The sequence below is a fragment of the Lontra canadensis genome, unplaced genomic scaffold (genome assembly GCF_010015895.1).
Source record: "Lontra canadensis isolate GAN:19392208 unplaced genomic scaffold, GSC_riverotter_1.0 scaffold48, whole genome shotgun sequence".
NCBI lineage: Eukaryota > Metazoa > Chordata > Mammalia > Carnivora > Mustelidae > Lontra > Lontra canadensis.
Window position 1 is genome coordinate 8416539 of NW_022631042.1, and position 26971 is coordinate 8443509.

Genomic DNA, 26971 nt, shown 5'->3' on the forward strand with positions numbered 1-26971 from the left:
TAGGTCTTATTCTAGGTCAAAATCAAAGTCAAGTTTATCAAATAAATTCGTGGGTCCTAATTCACTGACAATTTACTACTAACAAAATACTATGATCACAAAATCTTTAGCTTCAAAAATTCTGTACTCAATATGACCTTTTTTCATCAAGTATTACTACTGAAATACAAGTGGCAAATATTAACAGAATGAAAGGAGAAATGAATCCTAAACCTTAACAGTAACTTAAAAAAACAGTAGGAGAGTGAAATTTAAATTTTCTAATACAAACAATTAATAATACTGGTACTGAAGTATATCCTGTCAATTCTTAAAACAGATAACCTAATTTACTGGCTTATGTATTTTCTAATCTTAGACTGTTAATTTTCTATCCAATATAATGTAATACTTCTCTTACTGGTAAAGGATTTAATGAGGAATGACAAAAATTATTAGTTAAAATAAGGTTTCCCAATGATTTATATTACAATGTCTCACATAACTAAAAGATGCACTACTTTGCTTTATGCAATATATCCTTTACTGAAAAAATTTAACAAGAATTTTTACAACTTTTTTGCCAGAGGGGAGGTGGCTGAGGGGATGGGTGAAACAGATTTAAAAAAACTTTACTTTAACTAATCTACCACATTAGTATAAGAAAAATTGAAATCATCACATAATTTGTTTCTAAGTCTGATGTGTGTGTCACATTTATAGAAGACCACACTTGTTTTATTTAATATCTATTCTCTGTAAATATATTAGCACCTCCAACATTAAAAACTTAGTTGGGTCTTGAAGCTGCGGGAGATCACAATGGTTTTAAAACTAATTTTACTTGCACAGAGTATAAAAATACCAATGATAAAAATCTCAGATTAAGAAATTTTGTTTTTGTATGAACAAATAAAAAAACGTAATGGTACTCTCAGATAGAAAAATCAGAATATTCCAGCTATAAACTGATATAATTAATCAAAAATTATTTTATTGAACTCATTTTCATTTGCTCAATTTAATTCCTATTTTAAAATACCTCTCTACTTCAGTCCATAGTGTTCTACTTACAACAATCATTAAACATCAAAAGACTAATGATATAGTATCTATTATTTTAAGTGTGTCATAAAACATAACTATGAAATATTAAAAGAAAAAGCTTATGCAGTTTTTAGAGATGATGATGTTTCTTTTATCAAGTAAAACCAGTAACAGAACACAAAAAAGAAGTATCTACTTTAACTACTTGGGCTCAGAATATAACAAAGGACTAGAACTATATATGCCTAGAAATGAAATGATAAAAACGATCCTCCACAATTATTTTGTGTTAATAGGTATACATACCCTTCCCATCTCAAATTCTCGACAGGCCATCACAATGATCTAAAAAGAAATGAGAGATGGGATGAGATGAAGACTGTATCAATTAAACACAATTTTACTTTTAAAATAAAATACGAATTCTAAGAATTACTTTTTACTGAGTGTAATTATACCTAGCCTGTCAAAAAAAGTAGTTTTAATATTAAAAGTAGGAACTAAAGAAATGATCAAAATCACACCTTGTAATCAAGGAATAACTATATAGCAACAAATTAAATTGGCTTCAATTATCATAATTATTTAATTTGAATTAAATTTTATGATCCTTATAGACTGGCCTCTGACTTTTGAAATTACATTAAAATATCACTTTTAGGATATTTACCCAAATAGCACTATGAAATATTTTAAATACATTTAATAAAATTATCTTAAGGCTGAATACATTTAATACTATCTTTAAACAAGAAGGTTATTAGATTTGCTTCTTTATCCCAACATTTTATAATGTAATGTTTCAAACATATAGCAAAGTTGAAATAGTCTTAAGAGTAAATTCTATATAGCTACCATCTATATTCTACCATTAACACTTCACTCTTTTTCTATCACATAGCTATCCCTGTATCCATCTAACTTGGTAGATATCTTAACAGTTACTGACTGATGAAAAGATTTAAAGTATTATCATATTCTCCCCTTAAAATATTTCAACTAATTTGTGAGAATCAAATGAAACATCCTAGACTTCAGTTTCGGTCTTTTTAGTAAACGTAAGTTATAAATTAACACATCGTTATAGCTAAAAAGTCTTCTCACCCCTTATTTAGTAAAACATCTTATGTCATGACATGTAATAACTGTCAAAACAGATTATGAAAAGTTAATTACTTACTACGACATTGTACTCCCATATCATTCTCCAAAAATCTATTACTGTATTTGCTAAAGGTCCTTGGGTTGCCACATATGCTTTTGGCCCATAAACACCCTAAAATGGTTAAAAGGAAATTTCATATTTATTACAATTACCAAAAGTATTTCCTACCTAATTTTAAGGTTTCAAATTTTATTAGTAATACTCCTCTTTTCACCTTAAGCATTTCCAAATAATATACTATTTTTGTGTATTTATTCGAAATGGCACACAGAATTGATAATTGAACTGCCTTCTGCTAATTTACAAATTATTATTTCTCTGGCTTCGAAAAAAAAAAAGCCCCAATACCTAGTCACCAAAGCTAACTAGACAGAAACATAAAAAGCATGCTTTGATTCCAAAAATAACAGTAAAACTACCTAATAGTTCTTTCTTAGCTAGATTATTCCATAGCTACCTTCAATTATTTACACAACTTAAAAGGTTTTTGGAGTGTCTAATATATATATATCTAATAACAAGCCTGGGAATATATCAAATAAGACAGCAGACTAAAATACTAAACTAGCACATAATTAAATCACATGATAGATCAGTGTTACTAAGTAGAATTAAAAACTGGAGCTTTTTTTGGTTTTTAAAGATTTTATATTTAAGTAATCTTTATACCCAATGTGGAGCTCAAACTTACAACCCTGAGATCAAGAGCTGCATCCTTCATTGACTGAGCCAGCCAGGTGCCCCACAAAACTAGAACTTTTAACAATGTCCTTATAAAAAGAATACCAACATTGACAACATTTGAAACAGCAAACCACCTACATATTAGTTTTTGTTTAACTTCTTATTCTTAGTTTTGGGTTTTGTCATAATTTTAATTAAATTGATTTTGTTGGTGGGGGATTATATGAAACCATGACTGCTTAATGTTGCCATGAGTTATATTAATTTTACCATGTAACTTGTACCACTCATAATATTTCTGTCAACTGAATATTTTTATTTTATTTTATTTATTTATCTGACAGAGAGAAACACAGCTAGCAAGAGGGAACACAAGTAGGAGGAGTGGGAGAGGGAGAAGCAGGCTTCCTACTGAGCAGGAAGCCGGATGCAGGCCTCAATCCCAGGGCCTGGGATCATGACCCGAGCTGAAGACAGAGGCCTAACGACTGAGCCACCCAGGCACCCCAAGAAAAAAATTTTTTTTAAAGATTTTATTTATTTCACAGAGAGTAGGCAGAGAGGCAGGCAGAGAGAGAGGAGGAAGCAGGCTCCCTACCGAGCAGAGAGCCCCATGTGGGGCTCAATCCCAGGACCTGAGCCGAAAGCAGAGGCTTTAACCCACTGAGCCACCCAGGCGCCCCCCCAACAAAATGTTTTTTTTAAAGTATCTATAAATACCATATATAAAAGCATTGAAATTATACTGTCATTCAAAAACCCAGAATAACTAATGGAACAAAGTAGTTTTTATTTAATCAAGTAGCAATTTCAATCTGTCTATTGGTAACTACTATGCAAGAACTTGACTGCTTTCGATATAAGAGTATCCAAAAATGGTTATCTACATAAATGCTGTATTTAATCTTGTATTCAGTTGGCTTATCACTCGAACACAGTGACAATTTTCAAAAAGTTTTAATCTAAATTTATATTCTATAATTTTAAATCAGTATTACTCAGTAATTCCAGCCCTGATAATTTATCCTAAGAAATTATTCAAAAGAATAACAAGGTTCAATGCAATATTACCATCAAGAAAATTGAAAAAGACCTATATAGTTCAAAAACAAGGAATAACCATGTATGTACATTTGTGCATATAAACCAAAGGGACAATGGAGAAGATGATTTATCAAATGTAAACTGTTTATAAGCCTTCAATGTTAAAAAAAAGAAAAGAACAGAAAAAATGGAAAGCAATCTCAACTATCATGAAACTAAGCAAAACTCTTTCTTTATGAATAAGGTTAGAAGAAAGGAAGGAAACCACACAGAGTCTGGGCTGTGATCTTTCTGTCTTGTCTTTGCTACTGGTATAATATTTAGGCAATTTAAAAAACTTTAATAAAACTAGTATGTAGGAGGACATTAAGTAGGGCAGAGAAACATCATTTGAAGTTAATACATACCTTAATAAAATTTGCATTGATATAGTCTGAATCTTGAGAAGGAGTCTTTAAAGTCAACTTAACTCGGCTGTGATCAACTGTAAGAAAAAAAAAAGGATTTCATAAACTACATCCTATTGGTAAACATGTGTTTTTTTTTTCTTTTTTTTTTAAATATTTTATTTATTTATTTGACAGAGATCACAAGTAGGCAGAGAGACAGGCAGAGAGAGAGGAGGAAGCAGGCTCCCCGCTGAGCAGAGAGCCCGATGCGGGGCTCGATCCCAGGACCCTGAGATCATGACCCGAGCCGAAGGCAGAGGCTTAACCCACTGAGCCACCCAGGCGCCCCGGTAAACATGTGTTTCTAATAAACTATATAACTTGAAAATATTTTCTTTGAAGAACAATTTCTAACATCATATTTATAGAAAATAAGTCTATAAAAACAAAAATCTGATGACATAAAGCTGTGTTTTAAAGCTATAATCAGGATAATCTCAGGAACTCTTTTAAAATACAAATTCCTGGGCATCATCCCAGATTTGCTAGACAAGAGCCCAGGGCTGCAAGTTTTTTGACAAACATACGAGGTAGTGGACACTAACCACTAATGCACAAGCTCATTTGCCAAAATTCTTAGTAGGAAATACAGCTTTCATGTTTCACAAGAAATTACAAAAATTGAGTAAATTATGACAAACGAAGTAAGATGATGCATAAAAAGTGCTAAATACTGCACTTGGCAATAATATATATTATTAGGTAATACCAAATTAAGGTAAAAAAAATCTTTACCAAAAAGTTAAAAAAATATAGGGGCGCCTGGGTGGCTCAGACGGTTAGGCGTCTGCCTTCAGGTGGGGTCGTGATCCCAAGATCCTGGAATCAAGCCCTGTATCAGGTTCCTTGCTCAGGGTGGGGCCTGATTTTCCCTCTCCCTCTGCTGCTCCCCCTGCTTGTCCTCTCTCCCACTATTTCTCTTCCTGTCAAATAAATAAATAAAATCTTTAAAATATACATATATAAATTTCATTAGTTTTATAAATTTTCAATTTTATTTTTTCAAATAAAATATGTATATGATTTTTAAAAATCAGATTTTAAAGAAAGGTGTTTTTTTTTGTTTGTTTTGTTTTAGTTTAAGCAGGCTCTATGCACAGCATGGAGCCCAGTGTGGGGCTTGAACTCACAACTCTGAGACCAAGACCTTAGTTGAGATCAAGTCAAACACCTAACCAACTGAGCCACCTAGGCACACGTTAAAGAAAGGAATAAAATGAAAAGTAATCTTCCCCTGTCCTTGAAGTCCAGGTATCTCTTTCCCAATAAAGACATTATTAAGGTTCTTTTTCCCTTCCAGAAGTAATTTTTATGCATATACCTACATTCTTTGAAAACTATGCAAATGCAATCATCCCATTCTCTGTTATTTCACTTTTTAGTTAGTCCTATATCCTGGAACTCCTCCTAGAGCTAATATAATACAGGTCTATTTTATTCACATGTTACATAAAATCCACTGTATGGGTGTTTTGTTATTTATTTAACCAGCTACATTTCTGATGGCCCATTTCTTCCTATTAAAACCTAACACACTGAACACTGCGGTACATGTATCTGCTTTCACTGTGGTATAACCTAAGTTCCTAACAGAAGAAATGCTACTTGCCTTCTAAAAGTTGTATACTAACTTACACAATACAAATGCCATTTGTAAGAGTGACTGGGTATTATACTTTTTAATAGGTGATATCCTAAGAAGTAAAAAAAAAATTAGACATGTATTTCTTGAACTATGCAAGTGGTCACACATTATCATACAGTTACTGATTATTGAGGTTTCTTTTACCATATACTACTTCTTTATACCCTTTACACATTTTTACCTATGTCTATGTTTTTCTACCAATTTATATGAAAAAAGAAAAATCAGTCTTTAGTCATAAGTAATGCAAATAGTTTTGTTTCAGTTTGTGTTCTTAAAAATTTTTTTCTCTTTCCAGGATCCCATATTACATATAGTTATTATTTCTCCTTAGTTTGTTCTAGTCTACAAAAGTTGCTTTTTCTTTTTTTTAATGATTGGAATGAGGCTTATGAATTTTTAGCAAGAATACCAGGGAATGATGACGTGTCCTTCTCAGTGAAAAGACACACCAAGGGGTTTATGATGTCAATTTCATATTATTTGTGATATTAATCCTGAATACTTGGTTAATATGGTATTACCTGGTTGTCTCCCACTATAAAGTTACTACTTTCCATTTATAGTAATAAATATTTGGGGGGAGATACTTTGAGCCTATGAAATCCTAAAGCAGTAGTACTGCCTAATATTCACAAGTATCTAGATCAGAAAGAACCACAGCATTTAATATATAAGATGCCATTATCATATTATGGTCCTGTCTCATCCAGGGATGAAGAATATTAAAGGCAATTAGAGTAGAAAAAGACAAATACAGACAAAGTAACAGACATGAATAAAACTTTTTAGCAAACCCTTAAAAGTCAACTAATGAATAACTAATTTGTCAATGACTCAAGTTTTTTTTTTTTTTAAAGATTTTATTTATTTTTTTGTCAGAGAGAGAGAGAGAGAGCGTGAGAGTGAGCACAGGCAGACAGAGTGGCAGGCAGAGGCAGAGCGAGAAGCAGGCTCCCTGCTGAGCAAGGAGCCCGATGTGGGACTCGATCCCAGGACTCTGGGATCATGACCTGAGCCGAAGGCAGCCGCTTAACCAACTGAGCCACCCAGGCGTCCCAGACTCAAGTTTTTTTTTTTAAAGATTTTATTTATTTATTTGACAGAGAAATCACAAGTAGGCAGAGAAGCAGGCAGAGAGAGAGGAGGAAACAGGCTCCCTGCTGAGAAGAGAGACCGATGGGGTGCTAGATCCCAGGATCCTGGGATCATGACCTGAGCTGAAGGCAGAGGCTTTAACCCACTGAGCCACCCAGGCGCTCCAATGACTCAAGTTTTATACATTAGTGCTAAGGCCCAGTTCTGCTGATTTTATTAATTTTTGGTGAAATCTTCGAGGATTTGTAGGAAGAGATACAGAATACAGACATATTAGCCTCCAATTAAAATCATGTATCTCTTTTCCCTGTTTCCAGAAAAGAGAATGTTTGTATGTTTATCAATGCTCTGTTTCTTATCTCATTTGATCTTCTGGTAAATGGGAATATTTAGTAGTTAGGATAATGACAGTTAAGTAACTACACGAAGCTTCCTCTCACCATTGTTTACCAGTAACAAGGAGTCCCAATTAACTACCCTTATTCATGTGGAATATTAGTCTCCAGTTAAAGTATCTCAAACACAGGATCCAGTACAAAAGTTGGTTTACCACTGGATCCTCAGTAAATGTTTCTGGGGATTGTGAACCCAAATGAGAACAGTGGCTCCCAAATGATAGGCAATACTGGTATCAGGCTGTTACATCTATGCTGGTAATTTTTTTTTTTTAAGATTTTATTTATTTACTTGACAGAGATAGAGATCACAAGTAGGAAGAGAGGCAGGCAGAAAGAGAGGGGGAAGCAGGTTCCCTGATGAGCAGAGAGCCCTACGTGGGGCTGGATCCCAGGACCCTGAGATCATGACCTGAGCCGAAGGCAGCGGCTTAACCCACTGAGCCACCCAGGTGCCCCCATGCTGTTAATTTTTTAAAAATATTCATTGATGGGGCGCCTGGGTGGCTCAGTGGGTTAAGCCGCTGCCTTCGGCTCAGGTCGTGATCTCAGGGTCCTGGGATCGAGTCCCACATCGGGCTCTCTGCTCGGCAGGGAGCCTGTTTCCTTCTCTCTCTCTCTCTCTCTCTCTCTCTGCCTGCCTCTCTGTCTGCTTGTGATCTCTCTGTCAAATCAATAAATAAAATCTTAAAAAAAAAAATTCATTGATGAAAATTTTATGCATACACAAAAATAACAAATTAAATCCCCATATAATCATTGCCCTGTTTTAATAATGTCAACATTTTTAAGTTTTTATTCAAATTCCAGTTAATTAACATACAGTATAATATTAAATAATTTCAACATTTTGCCAATCTTATTTCATCCGTCTCTAATCATAACACCTGGAGGGCTATAAAAACAAATTAAAATACAAGATTTCTAAGTACCATATTTTTTTTTTTTTTTTAGATTTTATTTATTTGACAGAGAGAGAGAAAGAGAGCACAAGTAAGCAGAGCAGCAGGCAGAGGGAGAGAGAGAAGGCTCTCTGTGGAACAGGCAGCCCGATGCGGGTCTTGATCCCAGCACCCTGGAATCATGACCTGAGCTGAAGGCAGACACTCAACCAACTGAGCTGCCCAGGTGCCCCCTGAGTACCATATTCTGTAAGAAGTTTGATTCAGTAAGTTCAAGATGGGGCAGAAAAATGGATGATTTTAAACTCTAAACCACAAATTTTGTAGTCCCTGCTTTATACTAAGTAATCATAGTATAATACTGATAATTTTATAAACCAGTTAGGTTGTTTATATAACATAACACATGATAACATGTATTTTCAGTTTTTCATTGGTGCTCCTATGAAGCATAAACATGTGTATAACTTAAAGAATATTAAAGAAATGAAAACAATCATTCCTCTCCATGGTTTTGCTGACTGCCTGTAAAATCTCCCAAGAATCCAAATCCAAACAGATAAAACCAAGATTGGCCACAGAGGAGGCTCTCTAAGCAGCAACTTTTCCCCCGCAAATAAACATCAACAACCTATGGCAACAAAAAGAAAATATTTAGATATTGTCATCTCCAAAGAAACTGAAACTTCCTATTGATTAAATCCTAGGCCTCAGGGAAAAACAAGAATCCTCATAATTAAATTATAGTACAATATTACACTGATTCATCACTTCTAAAGGCTAGCCAGCTTGACCTTAGTCTTCTTAGCAAACAAAGCACAGATCATTCTTGACAAAAGAGCATCTAGATATTTCTTAATTCTGGAACTGGCCTCAGTTTTCTACTATAAAATAAATCAAGTCTCTAAGATAGCTCTAGAAAAACCTATATAATCTTTGAACAATGATGAAACTACTTTTAATGGAGCAGAAGCAAAAAGTCTGCTCTTGGCTATTTCAACATTGTACGAGAGGGTCTAACTAGCAGAACAAGGCAAAAGAGGCATTCAGATTGGAAAGGAAGTAGTAAAACTGTCATTATTTGGAGATAAAATGGCTCAGTATGTTAAAAAAAAAATCCTAAAGGATCCATAAAAAACTACTAAACTAATAAATGAGTTCAGGAAGGTCACTAGATTTTAAAAAATCAATACAAAAATATAACTTGTATTTCTATGTGCTAGTAATAAAGAATTAGAGTAAAATAATTTCATTCAGGGGCACTTGGGTGGCTCATTTGGTTAAGTAAGTGTCTGCCTTTGACTCAGGTCATTATCTCAGGTCCTGGGACGGAGCCCCACATGGGGTTCCCTGCTCAGTGGGGAACCTACTTCTCCCTCTCCCTCTGCCTCTCCCCCAGTTGTGCACTCTCTCTCACACAAATAAATACAATCTTAAAAAATTTTTTTCATTCAGATATAAGACTTGTGCACTGAAAACCATAAAACACTGCTGAGAGAAATTAAATATTTAAATAAATGGAGAGACACAATTTATGTCATAGACTGAAGAATCAATATGGTTTAAGATGGCTTTTCTCCCCAAGCTGATCCATAGAATAAACGCAATCCTTATTAAAATACCATTAGGGTTTTTTGCATAAATTGACAAGCTGATCCCACAATTTATATGTAAACATAAATGAACCAAAACAACCAAATATGGGGTGCCTGGGTGGCTCAGTGGGTTAACCCTCGGCCTTCAGTTCAAGTCATGATCTCAGGGTCCTGGGATTGAGCCCTGCGTCAGGCTCTCTGCTCAGCAGGTAGCCTGCTTCCCTCTCTCTCTGCCTGCCTCTCTGCCTACTTGCGATCTCGCTCTCTCTGCCAAATAAATAAATAAAATCTTAAAAAAAAAAACAACAACGAAATAAATTTTAAAAAATAACACAGTTGGAGAACTTAACATTTCTTGCCTTTAAAACTTACTACAGGGGTGCCTGGGTGGCTCAGTGGGTTAGGCCTCTGCCTTCGGCTCAGGTTATGATCTCAGGGTTCTGGGATTGAGTCCCCCATCAGGCTCCCTGCTCAGCAGAGAGTCTGCTTCTGCCTCTCTCTCTCTCTGCCTGCCTCTCTGCCTACTTGTGATCTCTGTCTGCCAAATAAATAAATGAAATCTTTATTTAAAAAAAACTTACTACAAAGCTACCATAATGAAGACAGTATGAAACTGGCTTAAGAATACAACAGTGTAGTAAAATTAAGAGGCCAGGAAAACAAAAACAAAAACAAAAAAAACCTTGTACTTATGGCCCAATGATTTCTAACAGGGGTACCAAAGCAATTCAGTGGAGAAAGGACAGTCTTTTCAACAAATGGTATTAGAACAACCCAACATACACAGATTATTTCAGACAATTAACTGAAAATGGATTACAGACCTAAATGTAAAAGCTAAAGCTACAATACTTTTGGAAGAAAAATAAGAAAACAGAGAAAATCTTTGTGATCTTGAATTAGGCAGAGTTCACGGAGAGGGTATCAAAAGCATGATCCATAAAACTGAAAAACTGTAAAAGCTTGCACACTTTAAAAGACACCTTAAGAAAATGAAAAGACAAGCCATAAACTGGGAGGAAAAAATTTTCAAACCATATACGTAAAGAAAGACTTGTATCTGGGATAGCTAAAGAACTTTAACAACTCAGTCGATTTTTTTTTTTAAGATTTTTATTTATTTATTTGACAGACAGAGATCACAAATAGGCAGAGAGGCAGGCAGAGGGGTGGGTGGGAAGGAGGCTCCCCGCTGAGCAGAGAGCCTGATGTGGAGCTTGATCCCAGGACCCTGGGATCATGACCTGAGCTGAAGGCAGAGGCTTTAATCCACTGAGCCACACAGGTGCCCCAGGAGTTTGTTGGTTTTTTTTTTTTTTTAAGATTTTATTTCTTTATTCGAGAAAGAGAACACAAGCAGGGAGGTGAGGCAGAAGCAGGCTCCCTGCCAAGCAGGGAGCCCGATGCGGGGCTAGATCCCAGGATCCTGGGATCATGAACTGAGCTGGGGGCAGACGCTTAACTGAGCTACCCGGGCGCCCCACAACTCAACAGAATTAAAAACAAACAAACAAACAAAAAAAAAAAACCCTAATGGAATTATAAAGAATTTGAAGAAACTTCACTGAAGAAGATATGTAAGTGGCTAACAGAACATGAAAAAATGCTCAACATCGTTACTCATTAGGGAAATGGACCTTAGAACCACAATGAGATACCTATATACACCCACTGGAATAACTATACTCAAAAAAGACTGAGTAAAAAGGAATATGGAGAAACTGGAACCCCCATATATTGGTGGTGGGAAAATAAATGGACACAGCTACTTTCAAAAACAGTGTAGCAGTTTCTTAAAAAGTTAAACATAAGCTACCACAGATCCAGAAATTCCATTCTGGGGTATCTATCCAAGAGAAAGAGAGCCATATGTCTATATAAAGATTTGTGTGGAAATGTTCATAGTATCATTATTCGTAATGTTCATCAACCAGTGAATGGATAAACACAATGTGATATCCTTACAATGCAATACTGCTTAACAATAAAAAGGAATGAACTACTGATAGATACTACGACATGGATGAATCGCAAAAACATGCTTCACGAAAAATCCAGACATAAAAGACTACATATTGTATACTTACATTTACATGAAATTTCTAGAATAGGAAAAGCTACAGACAGAAAGCATTAATGGTTGCCTGGGGCTAAGGACTACAAACTGGCATAAATGATCATTTGACGGCTGACAGAAATGCTCTAAAACCGCATCATGTCAATGGTTGCACAACTCTATATAAATTTACTAAAAATTATTGAATGGTATATTTAAAGTGGGTAAATTTTATGGTATGTAAATTATACTTCAAAACTGTTTTAAAAAATACTGTCTGGAAGCACTGGATATGCTAAACATGTAAAGGAAATTGATAACTTACTTTTTTATATATATATTTTATTTATTTATTTGACACAGAGAGAGACAGACAGTGAGAGAAGGAACACAAGCAGGGGTAGTGGGAGAGAGGTAGGCTTCCCACTGAGCAGGGAGTCTGACATGGGGCTCGATCCCAGGACCCTGCTTTTATGACCTGAGCTGAAGTAGATGCTTAACAAGTGAGCCACCCAGGCACCCCAACTTTTATTCTTTTTATGACAGAAAGCAAATATACATCTCTAAGTCTAATTGCTTTGAATATAATTTTCCAAATTAAAATGACTAGAAATGTATTGGAAACTGACTTATCAAACCTTAAATAACTTAAAAGGAAAAAAGACACTGCCAGTCTGACTATAGCAAAATGATGAAGAACTCAGGATCTAGGGCAAGGCTTCTCAACCTCAGCACTACTGACATTTTGGCCTTGTGTAATTCTTTGTTGGAGGAAGAGATACAGAAGAAAGACATACTAACCTCCAATTAAAATTGTATCTCTTTTCTATGTTTCTAGAAAAGAGAATGTCTGTTTATCAATGCTCTGTTTCTTATCTCACTCGATCTTCTGGTAAATGGGAATATTTGGTAGTTACGGTAATGAGAGTTAAGTAACTACATGAAGCTTCCTCTCACCATGTTTGCCAGTAATGAGGAGTCCCAATTAATTACCCTCATTCATGTGACTGTAGCCTCTGTATTACAGGCTGCAGCAGCATCCTTAGCCTCTACCCACTAGATGCCTGTAGCAGCCTGCCACTCCATATCCCACCTGTGACAACCAAAATGTCTCTAGATACTGCTAACTGTCTCTTCTAGGGGCAAAATCACCCTAGTTGAGAACGAGTGCTCTAGACAGGAATTACCGGAGTTTAAATTTTCATCTATTCTATTAGCTGCGTGACAAGCTATTTAATTTCTCTCTCAGTTGCCCATCTGCAAAGTGGCATATACTAGTACTTACCATAAAGTTTTGTTGTGATGATTATGGCAAATAATCCATTTACTACAGAAACTGACAAACAATACAAATTAAGGTTTTTATTTATTAGAGGGCCAATTTTATAGCACACCACTGAACTTCTCCCTCTGTCACTATTTAAAATTGTCAAGCTTCCCTCTTCTAGTCTCAGCTTTCTCTATGTGCCTCATCCCCATTGTATTATCCTCAATACCACTAACCACCATCTGAGACACCATAGAGGTTATTTGTATTTATTGCCCATTAACCCTTGACTAGAATATAAATTCCACAATTTTTGACAGTTTGTTCTCTGCTGCATCTCCAGCATATAGTATAATGCTAAAACCTTTCTGTAAAATGAATGAATAAAACACAACATATGAAAATAGAAAGCTGGAGCTGTTTAAGATTCATCTCCCCAGATGACAGAAAAAGAAGTAGAGAAACTGTCTCTTTAAGACTATGAGCATTAATTCCAGAGTACATTAAGAGTATGTTGAGATTATGCTGCTTAACAAAACTGTCCAGAAACCCAGACCACCCACCATTCTGAGTGGGACTAGTAAGAAAGTGGAGTGTGTTTTCCAAAAGCTGAATGTGTAGATACTAGGTGCTAGGTATAATTCCAAGCTTTTTAACATGCACATGTATTATTATTTCAACCTCCATTTTATGGGTAAGGAAAAAAAAGAACAGAGAGATAAGTTCAAAATTAAATAAACAGCGGGTGGTAAAGCTAGGATTTGAACGTCCAGAGCCAAAACTGTTCACCAGTATACTATGTACACTTGCCACTTAGTAATCCTGCCAATACTGGACACCCAGTTTCCAGACGAGAATACAGCTGAACAACAAGAAAAAGATGAAGGATTAAATTTATGCAAAAAAGACAGTGAGAAAGAGAGGGACGAGGCAATTTGAAAGAAGGGTATCATGGAAGAAGACAATTTCAGAAACAGACACGTCAATGGCACTGGCATCAAAACAGTAACAGAAAGGAGTAAGCACTGAAAAAAGACTACAAAATCTGGAAGAAAGAAAGTCAATGGAAACTTTATCAAATTCATTTTAGAGAGAACAACCTTTAAAAATTAATGAGATTTGTCAATTATATCTCAACTTAAGGCTGGGGAAAACAACACATGAGAGTTGAGGGAATGGTACCATGGAATGTAGCTATTTCGAGACAGTAGAAGGAAAAGAAAAAGACTATTAGCATCTTTAAGAGATAGCATGTACAATGTAAAGTTTTTATATAAAACAGGAACACACTTAAGTATGCATGCTGTTTAAAAAAAAAAAGATTTTATTTATTATTTGACAGAGAGACACAGCGAGATAGGGAACACAAGCAGGGGGAGTGGGAGAGGGAGAAGCAGGCTTCCCGCTGAGCAGAGGGCCCAATGCGGGGCTGGATCCCAGAACCCTAGATTCGTGACCCGAGCCAAAGGCAGATGCTTAATGACTGAGCCACCCAGGCACCCCAAGTATGCATGCTTTTAGAGTTAAAGATATTTTGCTAAAAAACATGCTTTTTAAAAATATAATTATATTATTATAATATAATGGTATCAGTCTAAGGTATACTCTCAGAGACACATATTCAGACTACTGAGAAAGCAGGTAAGCAGGCACGAATCACCTTATGGTTCATTTTTTTCATGCATAATTAATTAAGGTTCTACTTGTGAACAAATAAGAATACTTTTAGCATTTTATAAAATCTATTCCATTATATTTATTGAATTATCTATTTTATTTTATTTTAACAAAATACCTTCTTTGAACAGGAAGTGCACAGAAGACATTCCTACTTGGATTTTTTTTTTGTTTTGTTTAAAAGTAACTTAGTATCAGTAATCGTGACACTTAAAGAAGAAAGTAAACAACAAAAACTACTTTCAAATGAAGCACAATTATAAGCAATCTTATAGTGTACTTTAAACAGAGAAGTTAATTACTAACTCCTTCACAGTCAAACTCATTAGGAAGAATAAAACTAGTTTAGGTTACAAGCTACTAATGAACATTTTCAATCGTCCTATAAGGGCATTTCAAACTTACATGGCAGTATGTCCTTATATCTGTTCTTTTTAACATTTTCTTCTTTTTCTCCAGTAGCTGTGGGATAAATCTTTTCTGTTCTATATTTGGTAGACAATCTTCTTAATCGCTTAAAATATAAACAAAAAAATTCAAGTTTATAAAAACAATATTTTCAAAATTTTAACGATTTATAAAATATAAATTCCTTACAACTCATTTTCCTGTTTTTCTAAGCTCACAGTATCTCCCTATCCCTTAATAATTAACCCTGAGGATAATTTTTTTAACCCTACAACACAAGATTAATTTTCCAAGTAGCATTGAAAGGGGACACTAAAAGTAAGCAATTTTATTTAAAGAAATCATTAATAAGTTGAGGCAGAATATTTAACTCGGTCCTTAACTTACTCAAGTAACCTCTATGTTTAACTATGGGTCCCTAAAATCAAGTAAATCATGCCTAAAAGATTATGTACAAGTTTCTTTATTCCTTCTCTCAATAAACCTTGGGCACCCATGATGTGCCAGGCTCCTTCCAAGGCATAAGCTAATAATTACTTATAAGACACTGCAAAACAAAGTTCTTTCATATTGAATTGGAAATGTCCAACAAAGACCAATTCTGCTTATTCACTGCATTACAGAAGTGGTTTGTGAGTTAGTGACAAATTCTTACCACATATGGCAGTAGGGATGTTCTTTGGGCTGGAATATTTCTGCGTGTCAGTAATACACTTCCTGCTTTCAGAAGCAGTGAAAGTCAGCATTGTGAATTGTTTAAATTCACTACTCAACTACATTGCTGAAATTTAATTTCAAAGGAGCCTACTTTCTTCCAAGCTTAAAGACATATTGAAGGCATTCTGGTTTTACTATTCAACAAATTATTGAATACAAATGAAATGAACAAAAAGTCTGGTAACATTTAACTTTTTCACCATTTTACTTTTGCTACTTGTGATGCTGATGTTTAAGCAACAGAACTTTCTTTTAAAAATCACAGAACTTAAGATTCTTAACTTACTATTGTTATGATATACTTCAATATATAGCACTTGAAATAATCTTATAAGCAGACAATTTTACAGAGAATAGTGAAACTTTTTTTCTTTGAAAAACTACTAAATTTTATAATGACAATAAGAGACCTAAAACAGAAATGCACATTTTTTTCCCAGTAAGAAAAAAATTTCAGCCTTGGCACAATGCTGAAATTAAATTACCCACATTTATGATGCTATTTTCTATGGTAGTAAGGTTCTCAAAAGTAGGTTAGGGAAAAAAAAAAACAAACAAACCAAAAAACCTGCATTTAAAAGTAGATGGGATGTGGGAGGGTGTGGGAAAACCAAAACTTCAATACAAGGCTGGTAGAAGAGAACATTAACACAAGCCCTAAGGAGGGTAATTTGACAATTGCAAATACACATAACCCCTTAACCCAGCAAGTGTATTTCTAAAAATTTACCCTCTAAATGGCACATGTGAAATGACATATTATGCAGAAAGTTATTTACTGCAGCATTGTTAAAACAGCAAAAGACTGCAAATAAAAGTCTATTAATAGAGGACTTGCTAAATAGATTTGTCTCATTCATACATTAAATATCATATAATTGAAAACAAGGAAGCTCTTTATATACAGTGATATGGAAATGCCTCAAAATAAATACTAAGTGTAAAAAGCAGGGCACACAATACTGGATATAATACACTACCACTGGTGTTAAGAATAAAAATATATTTGCACTTCCTTGTACACATGCATAAAGTATCTCTGGGAAACTGAACAAGGTTGTCATTATGAGTGAAGAACAGAAATGAATAGCTATAGGAAATGAATGGGAAAGAAACAGAACTATATGTTATTCCCTACCTATTAGAAAATATGAATATTTTGCCTATTCAAAAAATTAAATGCTAAAGGGGCACCTCACTGTTTCAGTTGAAGGAATGCAGGGTCATGACTTTGAGCCCCATGTTGGGTGTAGAGATTAGTTAAATAAAAACTTAAAAAAAAAAAAGATTTAAAAAATTAAATGCTAAAAAAAATGAAAGGAAAATAGAAAAGATTACTCATGATTTTCTTAATCCATATTAACAAGACCCTCCCAGTTATACACATAAACATCTTACATATTTAATTACAATCTCTATTTTTTTGCTCAAAGATTTTAATTTTCAGTTATTTATAGAATCTTAATGCGTTACAAAATATTGTATGTGACTGACTTACAGAAGGTTATCAAGGAATTAAGTAAAAATCACTGAAAATAAATGTATATAACTACAAAGAAAAGGGAAGAGGAGATGAATTTAATTATAAAATGTTAATGCATTTCTGGAATACCTGTAATCACTCCAACATTTCCTTTTTTACATGACGAATTATGTTGATTGAGAAATGGGCAAAATAAATTTTTATGTGGAATGACTACATTTTTCAAATAAACTTAAGAACGCTATGGTGTACCAATAAACATTGAGTCCGAATTTTTATATATCCAGTTTTCTTAAAGCCCAGCACAGCATGGAATGCTTTCTACTTCAAGCTTCCAATGTCCTATTAAACTAAGTCTACATAAGTAGTATACTTAAAAAGTTTCATACTCATCAGCAATACTCATCTCTGGTGTAGTATAAATAAAACAACGGTGGTCCATTAAACATGAAAACTTTGTACATTAAAAAAAAAAATTCTACCCAAGTGTTTTTAAAAGATATCAAGTAGGGTCTTATTTCCTAACAAATCAAAACAAAATAAATCCAGCTTTACAGTTAGTTGCTTGAACTAAAATTCTGGATCTGCCACTTTCTAGCTGTATGACAATGAACATATTTAACCTGTGTCATCTTCTGTAATATGAGGATAATACCCACACTCAGTAAACAAGCCTCCAAATCTTATCCATCTTTTAAGTCCCGGCTCCTTCAAAGTTTCTTAAGCCTCTCATGCAAAAGTAATCTTTCCCTTTTGAATTCTTCTTAGATTTTATATGCCCTCTTAAAACATCATTTCTTTCTCTTTATGATAAATACATAAAGAGAATACATCGTATTTACCAACTAAACTGTAAGCTCCATAAGATTATAATCAGATTAATATTTGTAATATCCTGTACCCCAGAACATATTAACAGCTTGTACGTTAAATACATTAATCTTAGAATAAGATTTAAATGCCGGCCTAAACAAAAGATTTCGTTCTTTTAATACATCAAAGTTAATGTCCAAATAGTGCTAGAAGTAGAGGTAGCACCAAAGCTCATATAACTATATGAAATGGAAGTATCTACACATAATTTCATTTTAACTTCCTGGCCACAAATTCCATTGTCTCTAGGTGAAATTAATTGCTAGGAAATTAATTGAGAAATGCTGTAAAATACTAAGGAATCTTATTCATAAATATACTGCCTGTGACAGACTGTGTGAAAACAGCACTGAACTAAAACACCAATAAAGTAATTCATTTATTGGGACACCTGAATGGCTCAGTCATTAAGTGTCGGCCTTCAGCTCAGGTCATGATCCCAGGGTCTTGGGACTGAGCCCCACATGGGGCTCCCTGCTCGGCGGGGAGCCTGCTTCTCCCTCTCCCACTGCCCCTGCCTGTGTTCCCTCTCTTGCTTTGTCTCTGTCAAATAAATAAATAAAATCTTTAAAAAAATAATTAAGTTTAACATAATTATTTAATATAAACCTAAGCAAGAAAGTACTCTGAATCATTTACTATCCTAACTGGGCAAATTGTAGCCAAACGGTATTATTTACATAAACTTTTAAATACCATATCCTGTTATCATATGGATTTTTTTAACATGCAAACAAAACAAAAAGACTAAGATTTTCAACTGTCTACCCTTAACCATCTTGAGAAAGTCACATAGTAAATTCTTTTAAATAATTTCTTATGTCAGAGTTACTGTCCTAAAAGGTAAATCCAATCATTTTTAGTCCCTCACTTAAAGATCTTCTGGGCCCATCCTCTCCAAGATAAACTACCAATTCCTTGTTTAATTATAACATTCTGAATGCTGCCTATTCAATTTCGTAGCTTCTTTTCGAAACACTCTCTTACTTAAGAATCTGATGCTTCAGCCACACAGAATCACTTACCACCACCACCACAAACAATCCTCCGCCCCCTCAACATCACAGTTTGACAATTTTTACCCTTGCTAGTGAGTTAACAGTAGAACCCTGGCTAAAGTGTCACTTCCTTTGTGAAGCTTTCTTGACCCTTCCCTTAACGGCTCCTCAGCCCCCAGCGCCGAAGAATCCGAAAACATTGCTGCATTACCGCTTGTGAGATTTCAGTCTTGCTGGTCTCATCTTCTGAACTATAAAGGCACAAACAAGATTATCTTACTAGACTTGACAGACAAGATCTAATGCAAATCACATTAAAAATGGGTGAATTCATTAATTTATTGAGCTTCCTCAGACAAGTCATACAGATGTCTCTAATACATTAGAATTTTTGATGCAAATAAAAACGAGGTTTAATATTCACTTGTTTTAAAGTTCCAAATTATTTTTTACTTCTTAAAACACAAAAGTTTTATTCCCTTAATCCTAAATCAATAAACTGATTCTCAAAAGCTTCTAAAAGTCACACGCAATGTAACTATCCTCTTTTAAGGTATCCATTTGTGTGTCAAGATTTGAGTTTCTTAACAAGGTAGAACAGTTTCATTGTTTATCTATGGCTCTACGCTAATAAAAACGTGTGTTGTGTGATGTTTGCTGAATCTCTCCAAAGAGCTGTCTACTGGATTGTCCACTGGGTGTCTCATGGGCATCACAAACATGTCCAAATAGCACTACCATTCAACAGCTGCTCTAGTCTAAAAGCTAGGAATCATCTTGATTCCTTCCCTTTACCTCACCTACAACATCCAGTGCATCAGTAAGCTGTATTAGCTCCAATTCTAAAATATATCAAATTCTCTTCATATTCACTGAATACTTAGAATTCAAAATATGTAGAGATAAGTATTAAACTTAATTGGGTGGACTTTAAATCAGAACAACTAAGAAAACAATGGACACAAAAAGTAATAGAGATGGATGGAACATAATTAGTTAAATACTGGAGCTCAAGACTTCTTATGCTGTTACAGGCCACACACTACTGCCCCAAATTCCTCGATGTCAACACTTAAAAAAACAGTGTAAGTTTCATAAGAGTACTTTCAGTAAACATGCACACAAGAATATACAAATCAGAAAATTGTACTTTAAAGTGAAATAAAAATCAAATTACACTTTAAGCTTAAAGGTTATACTGTACCAAAATATAATACCTAACCCATAAAATAGTAATGCATTTGCCACTGACCTGAAAAATTTCTGAGGCGATTACTGGAGAATCCATCTGAATTTTATTTTATTTAAAAAAAAAAATTTTTTTTTAAGATTTTATTTATTTACTTGACAGATCACAAGTAGGCAGAGAGGCAGGCAGAGAGAGAGAGCAAGAGGAAGAAGCAGGCTCCCTGCTGAGCAGAGAGCCCAATACAGGACTCGATCCCAGGACCCTGAGATCATGACCTGAGCTGAAATCAAGAATCAGACACTTAACCAACTGAGTCACCCAGGGACCCCGAATCCATCTGAAAAAATTTTTTAAAGATTTATTTATTTATTTATTTATTTGACAGAGAGAGAGAGAGAGAGAGAGAGAGAGAGAGAGGAGATCACGAGTAGGCAGAGAGGCAGGCAAAGAGAGAGAAGCAGGCTCCCTGCTTAGCAACGAGCCTGATGCGGGGCTCAATCCCAGGACCTTGAGGTTACGACCTGAGCCGAAGGCAGAGGCATAACCCACTGAGCCACCCAGGCACCCCTCCATCTGAATTTTAAATGGGTGGGGGCTTCGCACATGTGTGGCACTAAGCAGTAACTGTTAAATGAATAGATTCATCTGGTTTTATACCTGAAACATGTAACCGTCGTCTGTCACAAAAGCCGTTCAACTGTAGTGTTACTAATACTACTATAGAAGTTATGTGATCATTAAGACAAAACAAATTTTTTAAAACCCCAAATATAAAGTAACAGCAACAAGTAGTAAAATCAGAGTCTAATTTCCACCAAAAGTATACTATCTCTAACCAGCTTTACTTAAATCTTTACAAACCTATTTATATAAAAATATGCATATCTGTAATACCCATTACAATCAATCAAAACAACCAAAGGGTCTTTAAACTATACAACTGCAACATCTACCTTTAACTGCAAAACATGCAACTCTGACTTTCAAAATGCATCTTCCTATCTTTGTTCACGCTTTACCTACTGCTATACAACAGACTAACTTGTCTGCCATTCTTCTTCGGAGAGCAAGCTGTGTATTCTTACTTGAAGCTAAGTCAGGACTAATGGCCAAAGGACATATTTTTAAGTAGTGCCAATCATATGAGTCTTTGGGTAACAAAATGATTTTATTATTTATTCATATTGACTTTAATGCTTCAGTTATTTTCCTAATAGTATACAATCAGACAAACTCCTCACTTTTTTCTAGCTCACTACAGAAATCCTCTCACTAAAACATTTCCTGAGACTAGTCCTAAGCACCAAACCCCCTCTTCCACTTCCTCCCAAAGTGCTTCCTCATCTCTACCCACAGCCCTTTATATTTACCTCTAATCTAGGACATACCCCAATGTTACTTACATATGCATATATACCATTAGAACACGAATTCCCTGAAAATGCAGACCATGTCTTCTTTCTGTTAGTATCAGCTACTACCAGCATAATCCATGACAAACAGTAGTGAGTAAATACACTGTTTAGGCCTTCTCTGGTGGTAATGTTCAGAGAAAATTAATACAAATCAGAATTGACCAGGATACTTAAGAACCAAATTTCTCTGCCCTCTTAACATTTTATTAGTACTTCACAATGGGGCAGGTTTGAGTCAGAGGAGCTGGGGTTCAATTCCTAGTTCCATCAACTACTAGCAAAGGAGATCTCTTCAACATAGCAGTTTTTAAAATACTCCCTGAAGGGGTAGCAATAGACCTTAATTTTGAGAACTTGTCTTTGTTTTTTAAAGATTTATTTATTTGAGAGAAAGAGCACGCATGTGCGAGCATGGGACCACAGCAGGGGCAGGTGGGGTGGGGAAAGAGGGCGAGAAACCTAAGTAGACTCCGTGAGCATAGAGCGTGACACAAGGCTTTATCCCCTCACCTTGAGATCATGACCTCAGTGGAAATCAAGAGTCAGATGCTTAATGGACTGCGCCACCTAGGCGCCCCTTGACAACTTGTTTAGAATAAAACTTTGTACTACATGCTTTGTATTTAAAAATAATAAATACAGCAAAGCATAAAAACTAAAAGGAAAAAAGGTTATAAAAAATTCATAAGTCTATAATCATTTTTTGTTTGTCGGGGTTTTTTTGCACAGCCTATTCAACAAGCAATACTTCCTTAAAGGAAAGGTTCCTGTTCTTGGGTCGGAGAAGAAAATGCAGTGCTTTCTCAAGATCAAAGTAAGTCAAGGGCCATCTGGGTGGCTCAGTGGGTTAAAGCCTCTGCCTTCTGCTCAGGTCATGATCTCAGGGTCCTGGGGTCGAGCCCCACATCGGGTTCTCTGCTCAGTAGGGAGCCTGCTTCCTCCTCTCTCTCTCTCTCTCTCTCCCTCTACCTGCCTCTCTGCTTACTTGTGATCTCTCTCTGTCAAATAAATAAATAAAATCTTTAAAAAAAAAAAAGATCAAAGGAAGTCAAGAAGATGTAATGAAAATTTATCCTCTGTCTACCTGCAAGTTATATTCTTATGGAAATAAAGTAGAAATTCATTTGAGTTAAGAGGACACTAAAATTGCTTTGTTATATATATTAATTTTATTGAAATGAAGGTATTTAATACAACAAATGGCAAAGAAAAGTCTTCCTAGATTTGATTAATTTACTTGTTTCTACACACAGGTTCTCTCTCACCTTTTCATTCATTTCTTCTTCATCATCCTTTATTTATCTAATGCTCCTCTAGCCATTTAACTCACGAAACCACTGGTTCTACGTTTTGCAGGTTAATTCAAATTCAAATATTTTGTCCCATTGTCTCCAAATCAAACTGCTCAGAAATTCCAGAATTTGGGTAGTAAATCTATGGCTCCTGACCATGATCTGGTGATGTGTCCTGATTTAACAAAACACTGTCATTAAGCCCCTGTTACCCTTTTGTTTCCATAGGGGAATACCCTACCAAGCCCAGGCTCTCAAAGTATTCCAAAGCAATCAGTCACCAATCTCATTATTTCATAACATAGAGTATAAACATACTGTAAAATTGAGAATACAGAGTTCCAGCTTTAACACATTAAGCCACAATAACATCAATTGTCCAACTAAAAAATTAAGGATGATCTCCAAATTAATAGCATGGTTGCAGAATTCCTGTTCGTCTTTGCAAAAACAAATATAGCACAGGAAGAGTGACCTTAGCAGTTTAAGAGCTTAATATGTATTTACCACTATATGGAAATAAATTATTTTTTTGCTCAGCCAGGCTGCCACAAAGCTGTGATCAACAGACCACAGTTCTAAAGAGAAACCTGCACTTACTGGTGAATCATTAACTCCCAAACCCCTTAAAAATTTCAACCTTCTCTTTACCAATTCTACTGAAACTACTTTTATGAAGTCACCAATAATCTCCAGACAGCATCAAAGTCTCAAAGCCTCAATTTCTATATTTAAAACAGATGATCCTCCCCTTTTTTAATTCCTTTCTTAGATTCTATCAGAAATGGTCTCTTGATTCTCCTCTTACCCTGCTAATTAGTCTTTTCTGCCTCCTCTGCTTCCCGACCCCTAAAATGTTGTGTTTTCTATGGAACTATTCTCTCCTCAGACTTCATCTTTTAGCAAGTTTATCCCCTCCCCATTGTGACCTTAGCCAAGTACATTTATGACGATTCCAGAATCTCTATTTCCATATTCTAGTTCCATATTCAAATGGCTTACTGAACATCCCTGAACATGCCCAACAGCAATTTAAACCTAACTAGATAAAAAGAAACCTACCTGATTTTTCAAATGATTCTATGTCTCTTTTTCATGGCACCTCTGCCCTCCTTACCCATTCAGGCTTAAGACCTGGTAGTTTTGGCCTTTTCCCTCTTACCCCACTTGCTTCCTCTCGCACCTAATCATTTTCAAGTTCTGGTGAGTGTAGCTCATTAAACAACTCCCAAACCTGGACCCTTACTTTCCAGTCCCACTGCCAATGAAGACAGAAAGCTATTTTAATATAGGATATAGGTAAGTTAATTTTCTTTGCTCTAATTACAATGTCCTTTTGATTAAAAATGAAAAGATTTAAGAAACACTTTGAACGAGAGAAAAGAACAAACTTGGTGGGTATAACAATATAAATACTATAAATAAATGAATAATTTATGTAATAATTATCTTTTTTTAAAGATTTTATTTATTTATTTTGACACACACACAGAGAAATCACAAATAGGCAGAGAGGCAGGCAGAGAGAGAGGGGGAAAGCAGATTCTCCGCTGAGCAGAGAGCCCGATGCGGGACTCGATCCCAGGACCCTGAGATCATGACCCAAGCTGAAGGCAGAGGCTTATCTTAACCCACTGAGCCACCCAGGCACCCTATAAAATTATTTTTATTGTGACAATTAAACTAATTAATATAAATCAAGGAGTAAAGACAGAAGAAATCCATTTATTAAACCATGCATGTAAAGCACCCAACATAGCACCTACCATACAGCATGTCTTTAAATACGGAAAAACTGAGATGAGCTTGTAAGATTTACTAATAGGTGTGGAATTTAAGGGAAATTTTTATTTTATTTTAATTTTTTAAAAAGATTTTATTTATTTATTTGACAGACAGAGATCGCAGTAGGCAGAGAGGCAGGCAGAGAGAGAGGGAGAAGCAGGCTCCCTGATAAGCAGAGAGCCCGATGTGGGGCTCCATCCCAGAACCCTGGGATCATGACCTGAGCCGAAGGCAGAGGCTTTAACCCACTGAGCCACCCAGGCGCCCCTTAAGGGAAAATTTTAATTAGCTGCCTCAGATTAGCCGAATTGGCAGACACCAAATTACCTTTATCTGTATACTCAAATACTGCCAAGTTTTGCTCTTAAAGAGCATTTTAATCCCCTTCTGTGTGTACCCTAAGATTTGATGCCATACTCGGGAGTAGGATACTTGAGACCACACTGATTATTAGCAGCTCCACTTCCTCTCTAAAAAACTCAGAAAGCAATTTTTAACTGTATACTGTAAGTCTACTTAGGCCCATTAAACAAAATAAATCGTAAGCCAAAATCTAAAATGGTACAAAACAAACTGTCATTGATGTTCTCTCTAATCCTTCCACAATCAATCTATACAGAGACAACACAAGTCCAAATTGTTATATATATCCAAAGGCTTGCAAATTACCTGGCAAATCAGAATAAGTCTACAAGCCACACATTTGCACCTTTCCATTGCAACTTCCCAAGTCTAGTTAAATACATAAGGCATTACTATTAAGAGATCTGCTTGCCAATTTTCCTATGAATGCACAAAAACACTCTTTGTTTAATAAAAGGTATTTGTTTTGAGATATAAAAAATTAAGTGTAATAAATGATCTGCTGAACACAATCATTACCACTTTTCTAAAAGGAGAGACCAAGGAGAGATAAAGTCATGCTAAGTTACCAAACTTTTGTCTGTAGAATTAGGTTTTAAATTCCTAATAGAAACACAGTTTGGCAATTCCTCAATAGGTTAAATATAGAGTTACAACCCAGGAACTCCACTCCTAGGTATAATCCCAAGAGAATTAAAAATATGTGTCCACACAAAAACTTATACACAAATGTTCATAGCAGCATTATTCATAAGTGCCAAAAAGTGGAAACACCCCAAATGTCTATCAACTGATGAATGAATAAACAAAATATGGCCTATTCATACAGTGAGCTATTGTTCAGCGATAAAAAGGAATGAAGTACTGATAACATACTCAACAGATGAATCCTGAAAATGTTATACTATGTAAAATACACAAAAAGTGTATCTTATATGATTCCATTTATATGAAATGTCCACACTAGAAAAATCAATAGAGGCAGAAAGTAGATTAGTAGTTACCTCGGTATTGTGAAAGGGAGAAATAAGGTGTTACTGGTCATGGGCTGGGGTTTCTCTTGGTGATGAAATGTTCCAAAACTACATACTGATAAAAGATGTCCAGCTTTGTGAGGTGCACTAAAAACCACTGAAATGTATATTTCAAAGAGGTAAATTTTATGGTATAAATGAATTAATCTCAATACATGTGAATGTACCTCAAAAAGCTGTTACAAAAAAATCCTTAAAAGGAGGTTGTCATATTGTTAATAGTAATTATTGACAGCATCAGAGCACGCTAACCAAGGCATCCAGTTCCATCCAGTAATAAAGAATAACCATCCTCCTCAAAATGGGTATTACTAAGCTCCTGTTCTTTACTGTAGACTTTCTCATTAGAATATTAATTTGACAGGGTCAAACATAACAACAATGCAGAATTCGAATGAAATAGGAGTAACA

The 26971-nt window shown here is 35.2% G+C and overlaps 1 protein-coding gene across 3 annotated transcripts in view; it reads right to left on the minus strand.

Moving 5' to 3' along the window:
* Positions 1-26971, minus strand: part of PTPN12 (protein tyrosine phosphatase non-receptor type 12) — a 90296-nt gene that overhangs the window by 35934 nt on the left and 27391 nt on the right. For 2 of the 3 annotated variants that reach the window (XM_032873278.1, XM_032873277.1), the window contains exons 2-5: positions 15409-15517; positions 4327-4403; positions 2207-2302; positions 1333-1371 (exon numbers count right to left, since the gene is read on the minus strand). In XM_032873278.1, coding sequence (XP_032729169.1) covers positions 1333-1371; positions 2207-2302; positions 4327-4403; positions 15409-15517 — 321 coding nt within the window. The remainder of the gene's footprint in view (positions 1-1332; positions 1372-2206; positions 2303-4326; positions 4404-15408; positions 15518-26971) is intronic. The other variant, XM_032873279.1, reaches the window with a different exon arrangement.